The sequence below is a fragment of the Phyllostomus hastatus genome, unplaced genomic scaffold (genome assembly GCF_019186645.2).
Source record: "Phyllostomus hastatus isolate PE091 unplaced genomic scaffold, TTU_PhHast_1.1 phas_contig_159, whole genome shotgun sequence".
Classification (NCBI taxonomy): Eukaryota; Metazoa; Chordata; class Mammalia; order Chiroptera; family Phyllostomidae; genus Phyllostomus; species Phyllostomus hastatus.
The window spans coordinates 91755-108735 of record NW_025333640.1 but is presented as its reverse complement, the minus strand read 5'-3'; the positions used below and the strand labels follow the sequence as shown (position 1 = coordinate 108735).

Here is a 16981-nt window from a genome sequence, read left to right as displayed (position 1 = left end):
GCTCTTGGTTTCACTGACCTTTGGCATTGTTTCATAGACTTGTTTGCACTTACTTCTGCTCCAATCTTTATTATTTATTTCTTGTACTCACTTGGGGCTTTGTTTGTTGTTCTTTTTCTAGTTTTTTAAAATATATTTTATTGATTATGCTATTACAGTTGTCCCATTTCCCCCCTTCACTCCCCTCCACCCTGTACACCCTCTCCCACCCACTCCCCCCTTTAGTTCATGTCCATGTGTCATACTTATAAGTTCTTTAGCGTCTACATTTTTATACTATTCTTACCCTCCCCCTATCTACTTTCAACCTACAATCTATGCTACTTATTCTCTGTATCTTTTCCCCCTCTCTCCTCCTCTCACTCCCCTGTTGCTAACCCTCCATGTGATCTCCATTTCTGTGGTTCTGTTCCTGTTCTAGTTGTTTGCTTAGTCTTTTTGTTTTGCTTTAGGCATGGTTGTTAATAATTGTGAGTTTGCTGTCCTTTTACTATACATGTTTTTCTTTTAATCTTCTTTTCTTAGATAAGTCCCTTTAACATTTCATAAAATAAGGGCTTGGTGATGATGAACTCCTTTAACTTAACCTTATCTGAGAAGCACTTTATCTGCCCTTCCATTCTAAATGAAAGGTTTGCTGGATAGAGTAATCTGGGATATGGGTCCTTGTCTTTCATGATTTGGAATACTTCTTTCCAGCCCCTTCTTGCCTGTAAGATCTCTTTTGAGAAATCAGCTGACAGTCTGATGGGAACCTCTTTGTAGGTGACTGTCCCCTTATCTCTTGCTGCTTCTAGGATTCTCTCTTTCATTTTTACCTTGGCTAATGTAATTATGATGTGCCTTGGGGTCTTTCTTCTTGGGTCCAACTCCTTTGGGACTCTCTGAGCTTCCTGGACTTCCTGGAAGTCTATTTCCTTTGCCAGAATAGGAAAGTTATCATTTATTATTTGTTCAAATACACGTTCAATCTGTTGCTCTTCCTCTTCCCCTTCTGGCACCCCTATAATTTGGATGTTGGAATGTTTAAAATGTCCTGGAGGTTCCTAAGCTTCTCTTCGTTTTTTTGAATTCTTATTTCTCCATTATTTCCTGTTTGGTTGTTTCTTTCTTCCTTCTGGTCCACTCTATTGTTTTGAGTCCCAGTTTCTTTCCCATCACTATTGGTTTCCTATGCATTTTCCTTCATTTCTTTTATTGTAACCTGCATTTGTTCATCTAATTAGCGACCAAAATCAACCAATTTTGTAAGCTTCCTGATCACCAGTGTTTTGAACTGTGCATCTGATAGGTTGGCTATCTCTCGGTCACTTAAAAGGATGAGTTCTGGGGCATTGATTTGTTCTTCTACTTGAGCCATCTCTCTCTCTCTCTTTCTCTCTCTCTCTCTCTCTTTATTTTTTTTGGTCTGGTTGCTCTTGTTATGGTGACAGGCAAAGCCTTAGGTGTTCACTGGGACTGGGCACCCCAGTCTCTAGATTGTGACGTTGTATGTGGGGGCAGGATCAAGAGGAAACAATGGCGGTAGCTCCGTTTTCTGTGGAACCTCAGTCCCTTCTCTGAGATCCTGGGTTGTACACTCCGACCTGCTCCACAATTGCCGCCTCACTGGATCTGCCAGCTGCCGCTTGTGGACTCAGGATCCACCCGCTGTGATCTTGTGTGCCCCAGATGCCTTACATGCCCCAGGATGCCTTATGCGCCCAACTCTCTCTGCTCTCCGCGCCAAGACCCACACCTGGCTGCTCATCTCAGCCCCTCCTACCAGTCTGGATGAACAGGTCTATTTCAACTTCTTGGCTGTCCAACTTCCATTCAGATAAATTTTCTGTCAGTTCTGGATGTTATTCTATCTCTAAATTGTTGTTGTTTCAATCTTGGTTGTGCGTGGAGGTACGGTGCATCCACCTATGCCTCCATCTTGGCCAGAAGTCTTTTTCTAGTTCTTTTAAGTGTAAAGGAAGATTCCTGATTTGAGGTTGTTCTAGTTCTTCATGGTAGACTTATAGTGCAATGAATTCCCCACTTAGGTCTTCTTTCACTGTGCCCCATAGATTTTGGGTTGTTGTGTTCTCATTTTCATTTGTTTCAAGGTTTTTTAAAAAATGCTTTCCTTGATCTTACCCTTAATCCATATATTATTTAGTAACATGTTATTTAGCTTGCATGTGTTTTCCAGTTTTTCTTCTTGTGATTGTTTTCTGGTTTCATATCATTATGTTTAAAGAAGATGATTGATATCAATCATCTTAAATTTCACCATACTTGTATTGTATCCTGACATGTGATCTGTTCAAAAAAACTTTCCACATGCCCTTGAAAAGAATGTATATTTTTCTCATTGGGGTAGAATGCTCTGAAGATATCCATTAAATCCATGTGATCTGGTGTGCCCTTTGTGCCTCCTGTTTCCCTGTGATTTTCTGTCTGCACAATGTGTTCATTGATGTCAATGGGTGTGAAAATCCCCCACTCTGACTGTTTTAGTATCCATCTCTCCAGTTATGTCCATCAAGATTTACTTTATATATTTAGGTCCTCCTAAGTTGGGTGCATAATTGTTTTTAAGAGTTATATCCTCACCCTGGCTAGCGTAGCTCAGTGGATTGAGCGCGAGCTGTGAACCAAAGTGTCATAGGTTCGATTCCCAGTCAGGGTACATGCCTGGGTTGCAGGCCATGACCCCCAGCAACTGCATATTGATGTTTCTCTCTCTCTCTCTCTCTCTCTCTCTCTCTCTCTCTCTCTCTCTCTCTCCCTCCCTCCCTCTCTCTCTCTCTCTCTCTCTCTCTCTCTCTCTTCCCCCTCCCTTCCCTCTCTAAAAATAAATAAATAAAATCTTTTAAAAAAAGAGTTATATCCTCTTGTTATACTGCTCCATTTATCATTATGTAGTGTCTTTCTTACAGTAACCTTTGTTTTAAAGTGAGAAGGGAGTCATTGGGCCTCTCCAGGATTCATTGTTTAATGTCCTAAGACAGTGTCCCTCAAACACTGATCCTTTGGCATGCTTTTAAAAGTAATTTTTCAAGGACCCATCAATCAATGGCTGAGTAGGTCCTCAAAAGAATTAAAAAGAAACAACTCACAGAGATTCTTGCAGGCCAATGTCCATAGCACAAATGGACAAGAATTACCCAATTCTTTTGGTAATTACCCAGAATTAACCAAAATATGAAAACAATTTAAGTGTCCATTAACAGATGAGTATATATGCAACATTTCATGTCCAACAACATGAAATATATGGGCAATTGAATATTATTCAAATTTTTAAAGGAATGAATTTCTGAATCATGTGCAATGTAGTTGAAACTTGAAACCATTTTGCTAAGTGAGATATGCCAGACACAAAAAGATAGGTATCATATGAGTTTACTTTTATGAGGTACCTAAAATACACAAACTCAAAGAGGTAGAAGTAGAATAAAGGTTTCAATGTGGAGAGGGTGAGAAGAATGGAGAGCTGGTGTTTAATAAGTATAGAGCTTCTCTTTGGAATGATGAAAAAAGTGTGGCAATAGATACTGGTAATATTTTCATGATATTGTGAATATATTCAACACTACAATGTTGAATATTTATATATTTTAAAATGGTTAAAATGGCACATACACATAACACTTTATCCATATAAACATACACAGCTATGATAAAAATATATATAAATAAAAGTAAAATAAAGTAAAACCATTGAAATTTTCTTTTAAATGTAGATTCTTGTGCTCTTCCCCTGGAGATGTTCATGAGATGAGTCCAGGAGAAGTATAAGTCTGGGAAGATATATATTAACAAGAGCCTCTGTTGATATCTTGATAAAGCTAAAATTATGAGGCATCATTGCCTAACTGAAATGAGTCTCAATGGATTATAATACAGATCATTGAAAATTCCAAATTATCAGATCCAAACTCGGGTCCACAAAGGCAGAAACTGGAAAAGGAGACTCTGAAATCTATTCTGACAAATGCTCAAGATCATCTTGGTGCAAGCTAAACCTTGAGAGCCATTCCATAGTGACTCCTGGGACAGTTTGCTACTCAACAATCTATCCAATGAGGAAACCATAAATTGGACAATGATGAAAGCTGGCTGTGGCTGGTGTGGTTCAATTGGTTAGGCATTGTCCCACAAAGTGAAAAGCTGCTGATTCCATTATAAATCATGGTGCATGACTAGGTGTTGAGTTTGGCCCCCAGTCTAGAAGCTTACAAGAGGAAATCAATTGATGTTTCTCTCCCACATTGATGTTTTTCTCTTTCTTTTCCTCCTGTCTTTCTGTCACTCATATAAATAAATAAGACATAAACAAATATTAAAAAAAGAAAATGATGACACATTTTTCTGAGAGGAGATCCAAGGGAGACTAGAGTGACTGTTTCCAGAGGAATAGGATCCAGAGGAAGAGAATCACAGCTGGTCTCACTGTTAGTCTCTCAGAGATAAGGAATTGACAAGACAGACACACCTTCCTTTGTGACCTTGCCCCTGAGGAGTCACCTGACCAGGGAATGGAAGAGGGATTGATCAATTTATCTAACAAGCTTCAGAGGGGAATCTTTCCCCAGGGCCACATAACCTGTAATATATCAACTTATAGTCAGTCACCTAGGCTCTCATGTGCCAGACCCAAAACACTCATGCCTTCTCCAGCAGATACAGCCAGGCCCTGTCACACATGCCAGGCTCTGAATTCTTGCTATTATGAAGCACATACCTTCCTTTTTCATCACCCACCTTCCATGAAAGAACAAGATTCACACTGTCAAACCTTCAGAGCCCAGTAAGTTTGTAGGAAATAAGGAAAAGGGGTTGTAGAGTGTATAGGGTATTGACTATTGTTAAGTACAGGGCAAGGGAAAGTCTGTGTTGTCTATGGAGAATGAGCTTTAGAGGTTACTTGCTTGGGAGGGTGAATGGCTAGACTCCTTGTTTGAAGCTGTCATTGTGTAATGAGCTTCTCCTTGAGTGATATATCATTTGGTTAGATTGTTGATGGAAATTATAGGAATGGGGAGGCAGAGGCTAAATCCCCATTCCCCTTTGACACCATCACACTTCTCACAATCATGCTGTGTAGGGGTACAGTCACTAGTCCTTGCTGTGCAAATGGATAACCCCAACTACTGATAGACCTTTAGGTCCTTTACAGTCAGGTCTTTTTATTTATTTATTTTTCTTATCATTTATGACAATTTATTGGTATAATACAAGAGTTAAGAAGGCATGCAATGAAAGATCAATGAACAAAAATCAAAAGAATTCTTATTCTACAACAAACATCGATTACAGCATATAATAGGAAAAAGGAAATGATTTATGATCATGAAAACTACAGAATACCTAAGGAAAAAACATAACATGGAATAAACAAAATGCATGCAAAGAAAATGGTAAGACTTTCCTAACATGCATATTTTAAAAATGACAGTGACAGTGAAGTCTTGATCTTCTTTTCCCTTGTTACCTGAACCAAGAGCTCTAGTGCCTCCATCTTCATTCAACCTAGACAAATCTTTCTTAACTCTTCTTTGCCAGCCTCATTTACTTTGGAACACCCCTGTGTCTCAGAAAAGATCATCCCTTCCCCTCCTTCTGTACCCTTATCCACTGTTCTGATTAGGGACCTTCAAGAAGGAAGGGTCTGAGGTCCCTGGTGTCTAGGGCCACAGTGTATGAAGACTGGGGTCGGGTGGGTGAGAGAGGGAAAGTGAAGGATGTACAAATGTCCAACATCTAGGCCCTTATTGACATCTTACCCTTCTGCTCTGGGAATTCTGGGAAACACTAGAACTGGCATGCCCCTTTCTCATAGTTCCCCTTGACTTCACTTGGGTGTCTAATCTCATCCTTAAGCAGAACATGAAGTCAATAACAAGATTAGAATTATTTTTTCATCTATTTTGACATTTGTTTCTCTTATTTTAAATAAATGACTGGGTTCTTCAAATACATGATGTAAGAATTCACTACCCAATTTCCTTTGCCCTCAGTTTTGTCACCTTTAAATCCATCTTTCATTCTGGACACCAGAGAAAATTGTGATACAAATCATGATCCTCCCTTGCTTGCACTTCCTCCACATCCCCATCCTTATTTAGTACTCTTTTCAAGGTTCCCAGGGATGTGGTCATCTCTTCAATCTAATTCTTTTCCATTCCCTCCCCAGTGTGTACTTCAGCTAATGGCTAAAGACACTCTGTTCTATGCTGCCTTTTACTCATAGTCTTTCCTCTGCTCTATTCTCTGTTAGGAAAGCCCCTATTCAGTAGTCCACCAGTGTAATTTCTTGCCCAGGGACCTCTTCTTCCAGGAATTCTTCCCTGATTCCATCACTCCAGGCTGCATTTGGGACTCCTCTCAGTATCCATCTTCCAGACTGCCTTTATCTTACCATTTAAGTCACTGTATTACAATGACCTGTTTGTGCATCCATCTCTAGAAGATGGGCTCCTTGAGATTGAAAATCCAATAGGTGACACTTAGCCTGTCCCAAAGGAGTCCTTTTTGCTGAGTGGCTTCCAGGAGTTCTTCAGTGTGTGACAAAACACCTGGTTCAATTCTCTACCCCTAACATGGCTCAACAAAACTATCCATCACCATTAGCTACTAGAACCAGAAGAAAACATATTCATTTGGTGCATCAGTAGAGAGAAAAGTATAACTGACAAAGGCCTGTATCCTCCGATTTTGATTTCTAACCTCTGGTCCTAATGTTAAAGGTTTCTAATATGTGGGAAACTTATTAAGATGAATGTCATTATTCTTCTCACAACACTTTAATTCAGCTGCTTCTGCAACTCCAGATGGGAATTGTATGGGAAAAAGTCACTAGTACATTTCACTTCCAAGAAACTAAGAGCAAGCCCTGCAGCAGCCAGACCCTTGGCTTTGTCCATCAGAACAAAATTATTTCTCATTAGTTTCTCTCCCTCTTGTTCATTATTATTATCATTGAATATTTTCCACTGTCTCACTTTTTTTATTTGTCTTGAAGAAGCAATATTTGACAATCCTAGCAAAAACCCATCCCGTACCTTTATCAAACACAATTAACTTCTTAACCTGAAAGGTTTGTATGGGCTCTGCACCCTCCCTCAGAGGGAGCAATAAGCATCTGAGACCATGTTTAGCATCAGAGGCTGACCCCTTCTTTAACCATTCCTCCAAGCCGCAATGGTCCAAAAAAGTATTTTAATACTGTCCTCCATGGTCCTCATGAAATACATCAGTCCTCTATTAATGTCTTCAATCAGTTCTTGGAACTGGGAAATAACATGTAACAAAACTAATTTTACTATAAGCTAATCTAATGGGTACAGAGAACAGTTACATTCCTATATGAATCATCAACCTTATAATAAAACAACATTGAATGAAATAATATTACTTGAGGACCTGCTGTACTTGTAAGGAGAGAAATTATACCAGGATGTTTGCTTATCAGCCCAAAAGCATAAGGGTCAGACAAGGTGTGATGCTTGAAGTAGCACTGGGAAGGTGGAGAGAAGGGGCATGGGTCCAGTCTCTGCCTACCTCTGGCTCTCTCCTTGCCAGGTCTTAAGGGTCCTGGAACCAGAGGAAAAGAATGGGTGTCTTCCTTCACTTTCCCATTATCACTCTCTCTTGGCAAGTGAGTCCTCATGTGTTTGGGGAGAGAGCACAAAGGAGGCCATGTCTGCTCATACAGGGAAGAGTGTTTAGCAGTTTCACATGTAAGAAAAAGTCTAGGACTGTGAATGTTGGGGGCGGGGGGGCTTCCAGGAAGGGAATTAAAAGGTAATGAATGTCCACAATTATAATCCCAGAAAAATAATCATCTGACAATTAATATTTTGTGAAATTTTCATACACTTATCATTTTTCTGTTTTTCTCTCAGTCATCTTGTGTTTGTGCCTCTGGATAATTAGGACAGAAAGTCAGGGGTGTGTGCACAGGTATTTCAGGCAAAGGCTGTGGAGAAGCAGTTGCTGATGTTGCTCAGGGTAAAGATCCCAGGTGAGCTGCAAGAACAAGAGAAAATAGGCTAAATTGTTTGGGTCTGATAGGGGTCAACACTGGGAATGCATGTTGCCCAGGACTGAGAAGAAGACGTGGCTATTTAATAAGCAGCAACTTTATATTCGTTTTCTGTCTCCATTTCTCTCTTTTGTTCCTCAACATCCTCTCTCTACACAGTAACCTCCTTGTGGGTAAGAAGTGCTAAAAGTTTTGGAGCAGTAAACACCTAAAAACTATGTGATGAGCTGCAGCAATAATATAGTATTGGTCTGTAGTGCATCTTTTTATCAATTCTACCACTAAACCAACACAAAGAGTACCCTTTGTGCTAAGAACTCACCTGGTATTGAGAACTTGGGTGGCTGGGAATTGCCTAAGAAGATGACAGCCTGTGTCATGTATAAGGTGACAGGTAGGAGTGAAGAGAAGAAAGTAGAGAGAGGTTTAGGCAAAGGGGGAAGGTCCTGACTAGCCTGAGAAACATATGGTAGAATGGGCCATGTAGGAAAACAAAACTTTTGTAGAATGATCAGAAATTAAAATAAAAATTCAGAAGTGGTGAGAAATAACTCTGGGGTGTCAACATGGAGTCACTGAGGAGTTTGGATGATTTTAGCAGGTGGTATAAAGGCATTTCAAAGACTTTAGGCAGGAGAGTGAATCAATCCTATTTCCATTTAGAAATCTGAGTCAGAGGGACGTGTGGAGAAACCAAATGTGAAAGGAGATTAGAAGGGAAGCCTGTTCAATAGATGGTAAGATATGAAATTGTTCCCTCTTTTCCAAAGCAGTCATTGCTGTAACATACACAGCACAATCCAGGGAATATCTGGAATCTCTGGCATCTTCCACATTCTCTCTCCTATTCTGCCCAATAAGAAAATTCAGTGTGAGAAAGCAACCTACACTTATTGAAAGTCAGGGGAATTTTTTGCCAGCTATCATACTTCAGAAATGCATCATGACAATATTGATGAGAAACAACCGAGATGATTACAAACTACCCCTACCTCAAAGAGTCAGAACAAAGATATTCACCCATTGCTTAAAAAATTGGGTATGAAGCATCGCAGGTTCTATTCCCAGTCAGGGCACAAGCCTGGGTTGCAGGCCATGGCCCCCAGCAACCACACATTGACGTTTCTCTCTCTTTCTTTCTCCCTCCCTTCCTTCTCTAAAAATAAATAAATAAAATCTTTTAATAAAAAAATTGGGTATTAAATGGCCATTTTTATCACCAGGGACACTATCAGCTCTGGAGTTCATTTAATTGAGATATAATAAGTATATAACATATTAGTTTCAGGTGTACAACATGATGATCACTATTTGTATATATTGAAAATAATCTCCCCAATAAGTCTAGTTACTATCTATCCCTTTACATTCTTACAGGAATTTTTTTCTTGGGATGAGAACTTTTAAGATCCAGTCTCTTAATAACTTTCAAAAATTCAATACAGTATTATCTAGTTACTATGCCATATATTATATCCCCATGACTTATTCATTTTATAACTGGAAGTTTTAACCTTTTGATTCCCTGCCTTCTCCTCCCAATTTCGATTTTATACCTAAGAATACTGACAGTGATGGCAGCTAATGATGGTCTCCTGTGTAGCTAGGGGCATTATAAAACAGCAAGTATAGAAAAACACTGATAACAAGAAAAAATACAACACTGGAGATCACTATATGGTTTTATGCTATTCCTTGTCCCTGGTTGTAAAACCCATTCCTCTGTGTCTGGCTACAGGACTCTAAGCACCTGGGGTAAAGAGAGGAGAAAGTAGGTGGGTGGTGAATGTGAGCCCCCCTGTTACCTCTCCATTGTAAACATCACTGAACTGTGAATGCAAATCTGACTCTCATCCTTTCAGGCTTACAGGTTAAAATCCTGTGCAATGTCTCCTCCCCCAGTGTTTTATGAACAGCATAGACAATGATTCAAAATTTTGTCTGTGGTCTTTGAAGAGTACCTTAGGGTACTGAAATAATTTAAGCTTTGCTACCGGTTCTTCCCTTGGACATTTCAACCAATCTCTTCACTTCACAGATGAAACATATTTTGTCAAGTGACATATGTCCAAAAAGCATCTGGTCCTGTTCCTACAAGGTGTTGCTGGTCCCTGGTACACTAAGTCTTAAGCGTTGGTGAATGTGGTTTATTATTTGGTGAAAATGTTCCTTTATCTGTCTTTTTTTCCTTAAGAAGTAAATCTATATTGTACTCATCTTCTAATACTCTGTCCAGATATCTGAGATAATTTCTCAAATTCTCTCATCTCTGAGACAATTTAGGGTCATTATTGGTTATCTGACCCTTTTGTGTCCCAGAGATGGCAGACAACCCAGATCAAGTTACTGAGTTCACCAGACCGTGTGCTGCACCTTTGTGTTATAGCCAGTACAAACCATTTTGTCTCTAAGCTCCAAGGTTGCTCTTAACTGTGTAGTGATAATTCTAAGCCAGAGATAAAGAAGATAGATGAGTGTTCCACTGGACATTAAGTAAGGATTGATCAACAATATGAAATGTTGCATGTAACAAAACAATATACAATTCCTAAATTTTGTATTAAGGCTTTCGTGCCCATTTACTTCAAGAAGTTTAAAAAGCAGAAAAAATCTAGGGCTATCTGGAACCAATCCCAGGTTAGCTGCCTGCCACAATAGAAATCAAAGTCATGAGACAGGTGCTGGTGAACAAGAAAGAGGTGTATTCAAGTGCCAGCCACATGAGAAAATGGGGTCTGTAGTCCCAAAGCCAATCATAACATCTCAGTGACAAACCAGAACAAAGAGCTCTAGGCAGGGCTGTGTACATGCAGGCAGTGCCATTGGTGATCTCAATATGGACTTTCCTAGGCATTGTCCTGGATTTGGCCTTCTGGCTTATATCAGTTGCATTCCTGTGTCTGGGCAGTTGGCATTGGCAGGGGCTGTGAGGTCAGGCTGCTCTCAGATTCACACAGAATCTGAAACTGCTGAACTGCAAATCATACCAAAAAAAATTTAACATGCAAGATCTAACTTTGAGGAAAAATATCAGGTTAGAGTAACATGCTGGGTTTAACATTTATTAGGATTATTATGGGTAGCTTTGTATAAGTAGAGTATATTCATTCCCCATTATATGTTCAGTGTCTATTTCATGCTATTTTATTTTCTCAATCATCTAGCTGATATGTCAGCAGTATGGAAACAAGAAATCAAACAAGACTGTCATATTTTATACTTCAGGGATTTTCCCAAGACTCAGAGAATCAACCCATCCTATTCTGTCTGTTCCTGTCCATGTACCTGGTCACTGTGTTGGGAAACCTGCTCATCATCCTGGCCATCACCTGTGACTCTCACCTCCACACACCCATGTACTTCTTCCTCTCCAACCTCTCCTTGACTGACATCTGTTTCACCTCCACCACCATGCCGAAGGTCCTGGTGAACATCCAGACACAGAGCAAAGCCATCACCTATGCAGGCTGCATCACCCAGATGTGTTTTTTTATGGTGTTTGGAGTTATGGACACTTTTCTCCTAACAATAATGGCATATGACCGGCTTGTGGCCATCTGTCACCCCTTACACTACACACTCATCATGAACCCCCGCCTCTGTGGCCTGCTGGTTCTCATGTCCTGGTTCATCAGCATAACATACTCCCTGACCCAGAGTCTGTTGACATTGCGCCTGTCTTTCTGTACCAACTGGGAGATTTCACACTTTTACTGTGAACTTGCTCAGGCCCTCACCATAGCCTGCTCAGACACACTCATCAATCACATCCTGCTCTATATGGTAACTAGCCTGCTTGGCATTGTTCCCTTCTCAGGGATTCTTTTCTCCTATGTTCGAATTGTCTCCTCAATCCTGAGAATCCCATCAGGACATGGGAAATATAAAGCCTTTTCTACTTGTGGGTCTCACCTGTCCACAGTTTCTTTGTTCTATGGGACAGGCCTTGGTGTGTATCTCAGTTCTGATGCACCTTCCTGGAGGAGCATGATTGCCTCACTGATGTACACTGTGGTCACCCCAATGCTGAACCCCTTCATCTACAGCCTGCGGAACAGGGACATCAAGAGGGCTCTACAGAAAGTTCTTGCGAGAAAGCTCTATGTTCCATAAGGGGAACACTCATCCTGGGATTCTTAGCTGACAGGGGTAGGAGCAGTTAGCTAAAGAAATCCCACCTCTTCATCACATTGAATTTTGTTTGTCACCCATTCTCTGTAAGTGACTTTGGTTATGATGGCTTTTTTAAGCACTTTGTCTTAACCTCTTATGGTGATTCCTCTGTTATCCTCAGTTTTACCCTCCTCATACCCTCTTTTTATTATGTATTACTGCACTTCATCTTGGATTTCGAGCCCTGCAGGTCCATACCAGCCACTTTAGGAACCTACTGGGAACAGTTGAATAAGAATTATGACATAGCAAAATTTGTTCAAAACCATTGCTAATTCTTACCAAAGTCACTCATTCAACAATATTTACTGCACACTTTTGGTGTGCCATGCTGTTGTAGGTGTCTGGAATACAGCAGTGAAGAAAATTACTGCAGTCTCGTACAGCCTAAATCCTGCATCTCAGAGTCCATTATATCACCTTATACGAGGGGAGTCCCCCCAAAAAACTGGAATTATTTTCTGGAGGGTCGGCCCCCTATAAGAGACTTCCCCTACAGATGAGTGTTGTAGGAACTGATTTGTATCAGTGTATCAGCTGGCATTGTTGTGAGAAGCTGTGTTTGGTTTTAGTGAATTGTTTTTAAGACTCTTTCAATGCATTTGCCTATTTCATGATGGGTGATTTACAACCACACTTGCCCATACTGTGCTGAGTATTCAGCAGTTTTTGACCTAAAATTGCATAATTCCCATGCTCCACCCTCCCTATCACCCAATCTTGCCCTCAAGTGATTTTTTGTTGTTTCCCCACATGAAAGTAATAGTCAAAGGGAAATGTTTTGCCAATATGGAAGAGGTGGTACAAAAAACAGCAGTAGCACTAAATAGGGTCAAAATTGAAGTTCAAAAACTATTCTGACCATTGGAGCCTATGTCTCAATAAGTGTATTACATCAAATGCAGAAATATTTTGAGGTGACTGAAGTTTTAACATGTAATAGTAATGACACAATTTTTTATAAATCAATACCTTTTTTTTGAGGGGTGACCTCCCTCATATGTTCAATAGAATATACAATGATGGATAAATTATTTATTTGGCTATTCATAAGGTTGAACTTGTTTCTATATGTTTTCTTAGTACATTTCCAGAATAAGCTATAAAAATGTATCACTAGAGATTAAAAAAACCACATTTGTAAATCTCTGGTTCTATTGTGCTCCTTTGTTTGTTTTGTTGATTATCTGCCACTTAAAGGTGAGACCATATGGCATTTGTCTTTCACTGCCTGGCTTATTTTGCTTAGCATAATGCTCTCCATTTCCATCCATGCTGTCACAAAGGGTAGTAGTTCTTTCTTTCTTTCTGCTATGTAGCATTCCATAGTGTAAATGTACCACAGTTTTTTGTTCCATTCATTTACTGATGGGCACTTAGGCTGTTTCCAGCACTTGGCTATTGTAAATAAACCTGCTATGAACATTGGGTTCTGTAGAGTTGGTGATTCAGAATTCTTAGGGTATAGTCCCAGCAGTAAAATGACTGGATCAAAAAGCATTTCCATCTTTAGCTTCCTGAGGAAATTCCATACTGTTTTCCGCATGGCTGCACTGGTCTACATTCCCACCAACACTGCACTAGGGTTCCTTTGTTGCGCGTGGGTCACCGGCCAGCAGTGACCACGGAACGCTGTGGATGGCTCGACGATAAACACACGAGAGAAAACAACACATGCACAGAGACAGACTAGTTTCTGTGGGGAAGTAGGGACAGAATGGCCACCCCCCCTAGTGGGGAGTGCGCCGATTTACAGTCCATACCTGCTTTTATTGGGCTCATGCTGCACAATAATTCAGGTAAAGTACAGTACTCATTAGGGGAAGTAAGGAACTATAGAAAACAAAGAACTCTGCCGGTCTATTGAGTTGGGGTCAAAGAGCTGTAAGACTGAGGAACAAACTAACTTCCTCCTAAGACCCTTCTCATTCAACTGAGAGCATTCTAAACAAAGAAGTTTTCACAGTAATTTACATGTTCTTTCTTAGGCCTGATCACCCCGGGAAATCCGCACTTCTCAGTACCGAGTTGTACTACCCTGTCATTGTTTCAGGCTTAGGTGGAGCAAGGGAACTAAGGCCACCGAGAGATAAGGAGATTTTCTTCCAGACACTGAGAACTCAGACTTTGTCAAAGCCGAGGAGTGAGAGTCCATCACCCCCTTTTGCTGCAGCCCCCCAAGTCCTTTTGGGGGGCCTCCCAAAGTGATTGTGCCTGGCTTAGGTCGTTCCCCCCATGGGGAATCTTACCCGTCTTTGGCTAACCGACCAAGCTTTTTGGGGTTCAGTCATGAATAAAGCAGCAGAAGCAGCATTCCTGCCAGGGAGATAAGCTTTTGTCTCCTTGCCGGCTCACGGTTCCAAGGGCGTTCCCTTAGCTTTAGCCTAGGCGGGGGTTTCAGCCTCTGATACCAGTCAGGGCGGTTCCCAACATTCCTTTCTCTCGACAACCTTGCTAGCACTTTTTGTTTGTTGATTTATTAATGATGGCCATTCTGTTGTCAGAATGTGAAGTGGTATCTCATTCTGATTTTAATTTGCATCTCTCTAATGGCTAGTGATGTTGAGCATTTTCATGTGACTTAGGGCCCTCTGTATGTCCTTCTTGGAGAAGTGTCTGTTCAGGTCCTTTGCACATTTTTTCATTGGATTGCTTCTCTTCCTGGTGCACAATGATGTGAGTTCTTTATATATTTTGGAGCTCAAAGTCTTGTTCAAGGTATCATGGACAAATATATTTTCCCATACAGTTGGTTCCTTTTCCATTTTGTTCAAAATAAACAACAAACTGACAATGATGGGGGAAGGGGATAACAAGGGAAAGAATGAGAAAGGGCAAGAAAAGGAACACCAGTAGAGGACTCATAGTCTCAGACAATGAGGGGATTGACTGTGGGAATGGTGGGACTGGGTAGACGTGAGAAATGGGGAAAAGGCAGGACAATTGTAACTGAACAAAAATTTTTTAAAAAGAGAAAGATGGTATTATCCCCAAAATTTAATGCTGTGATCCTAGCATGTTGCTCAGTAAAGATTCACCAAGATGGAAGAGGAGTACATATCTAATTTATAAATATTAAAAATGTGAGCAGTATAAATAGATAAATAAATAAATAAGGTGACTCCATAAAACACACACATTTCATCAAAAACTAGTAAGTTGTTCAGTCCAGTCTAATTTTTAGATCAATTCCCTCAGACACAAATATCAGAATCCAGACAATGACAAAGTCAACCAGAAAGAGGGACATATAGTTAGAAAGGCTCCAGGACAGAGCACTGCATTACAACTTGAGAGCACAAATTGAGCCACAGAATTGGCATTCGAGGTATGTGATGCTGAGAGACTCAGGTGATACAGAATATGTTAGGACCTGTACATCTTCTGATGTATCATGTTTAGTTCCATATTGATAGGAGACTCAAGAATTGGAAAATTTTAGTTTGAGGTAAATAGTTATAAGCCTAGTAAGTAACACATATGTTAAAGCTATTATTTCAGAAACTACAGATAGGGCCAATCCTGGCTCCTGGGAGGGACAGCTGATGTCCTGGGGCACCACTAAAGATTATCGCCTGGGGACAAGTGGAGGCATCCTGACCCTTGTGTTCTGGGAAGACTACCACCCCTGGGAACAGCAAAATGCCCAAGGCGAGAATGCTGTAGTTTTTGTATTAATCTAATTTTCCCTGAATTTCAAGACCCCTCACCACACTTGGTTCTCAGTTATAAAAAGGCTGGCTTAGAAGGAGGTGTAAGTAGGTCTGTTAGGGTGCAAACCCACCATCTACTCAGATCACTGGCCATCAGAATAAAGTGCCCATAGAGATGCAATCCCTGTCTCTGCTTATTGGGTTCACTATGTGACAGGAAGCACAAATGCCTGTTTTTTCTGGTTTCAATATCTTCTTCACCATAAAGAAATTGGGTGTCTTAAATCTTTAGATAGTGGTGTTTCCCAAGGCACTGCAGCCAGGAAAGGATGACTTAAGTGCATGAATATTCACCTTGGTAAAAATGAATTGCTGCCTACTCCAGAATGGACAGAGTCCAGTGGAGTCACCTTGCCACCAACTGGCCTCCAAGGGGAGGAGATCTGCATCCAATTAACCTCTAGGATTTGAGTCTGAAATCAGGCTTGGGTTTGGAAACTGGAAAATGAATCCTGAATTTTATTTGTGATAGCTAACATCTGACAGTTCCTGGCTTGCCATCGATATTTTGGGATTGTGTAAGTGGAGCTCTGCTTTTCATGTCTCCTCATCTATGATACGTTGCCACCAGGACAGATCTGTGGGTCACAGACCCCGGCTGCCATTCTGGATTTGTTGTTCAATCATCTACCTACCTTGCCTCTCACAGTTCCAGCTGCCATCTGATTTTAAACCTTAAAATACTTGTAAACATAATCTAAGGCCTCTACTTTGGTTAGGAGTTGCACTAAAGGGACCAAATTCAAAAACCAAGAATTACAACATTGAAACAACTGTGGAAATTATGGATATCAATTGACTCAACCTTTACCTCATCTCAGCTGAACTCAAAGCATAGCCCTGTCTGGTGTGTCTCAGTGGATTGAGTGCCACCCTGAGAACCAAAGGGTCACCAGATAAACTCCCAGTCAGGGCACAGACCTGGGATGTGGCCCAGGTCCCCAGTAGGGGGCGTTTGAGTGCAACCACACATTGATGTTTCTCTCCTCTTTCTCTCTCTACCCCTTCCCTTCCATCTAAAAATAAATAAATAAAATCTTTTTAAAAAGGAAAATGTTTTTAAAAATTAAAAACT

The 16981-nt window shown here is 40.6% G+C and overlaps 1 protein-coding gene across 1 annotated transcript; it reads left to right on the top strand.

Annotated features, from left to right (window-relative positions):
• Window positions 1-11200: 11200 nt before the first annotated feature.
• On the top strand, window positions 11201-12133 carry LOC123813889 (olfactory receptor 7C1-like). The gene has a single exon (XM_045831345.1). It carries the CDS (start codon window positions 11201-11203, stop codon window positions 12131-12133), a length of 933 nt encoding a protein of 310 aa, XP_045687301.1.
• Window positions 12134-16981: the final 4848 nt, after the last annotated feature.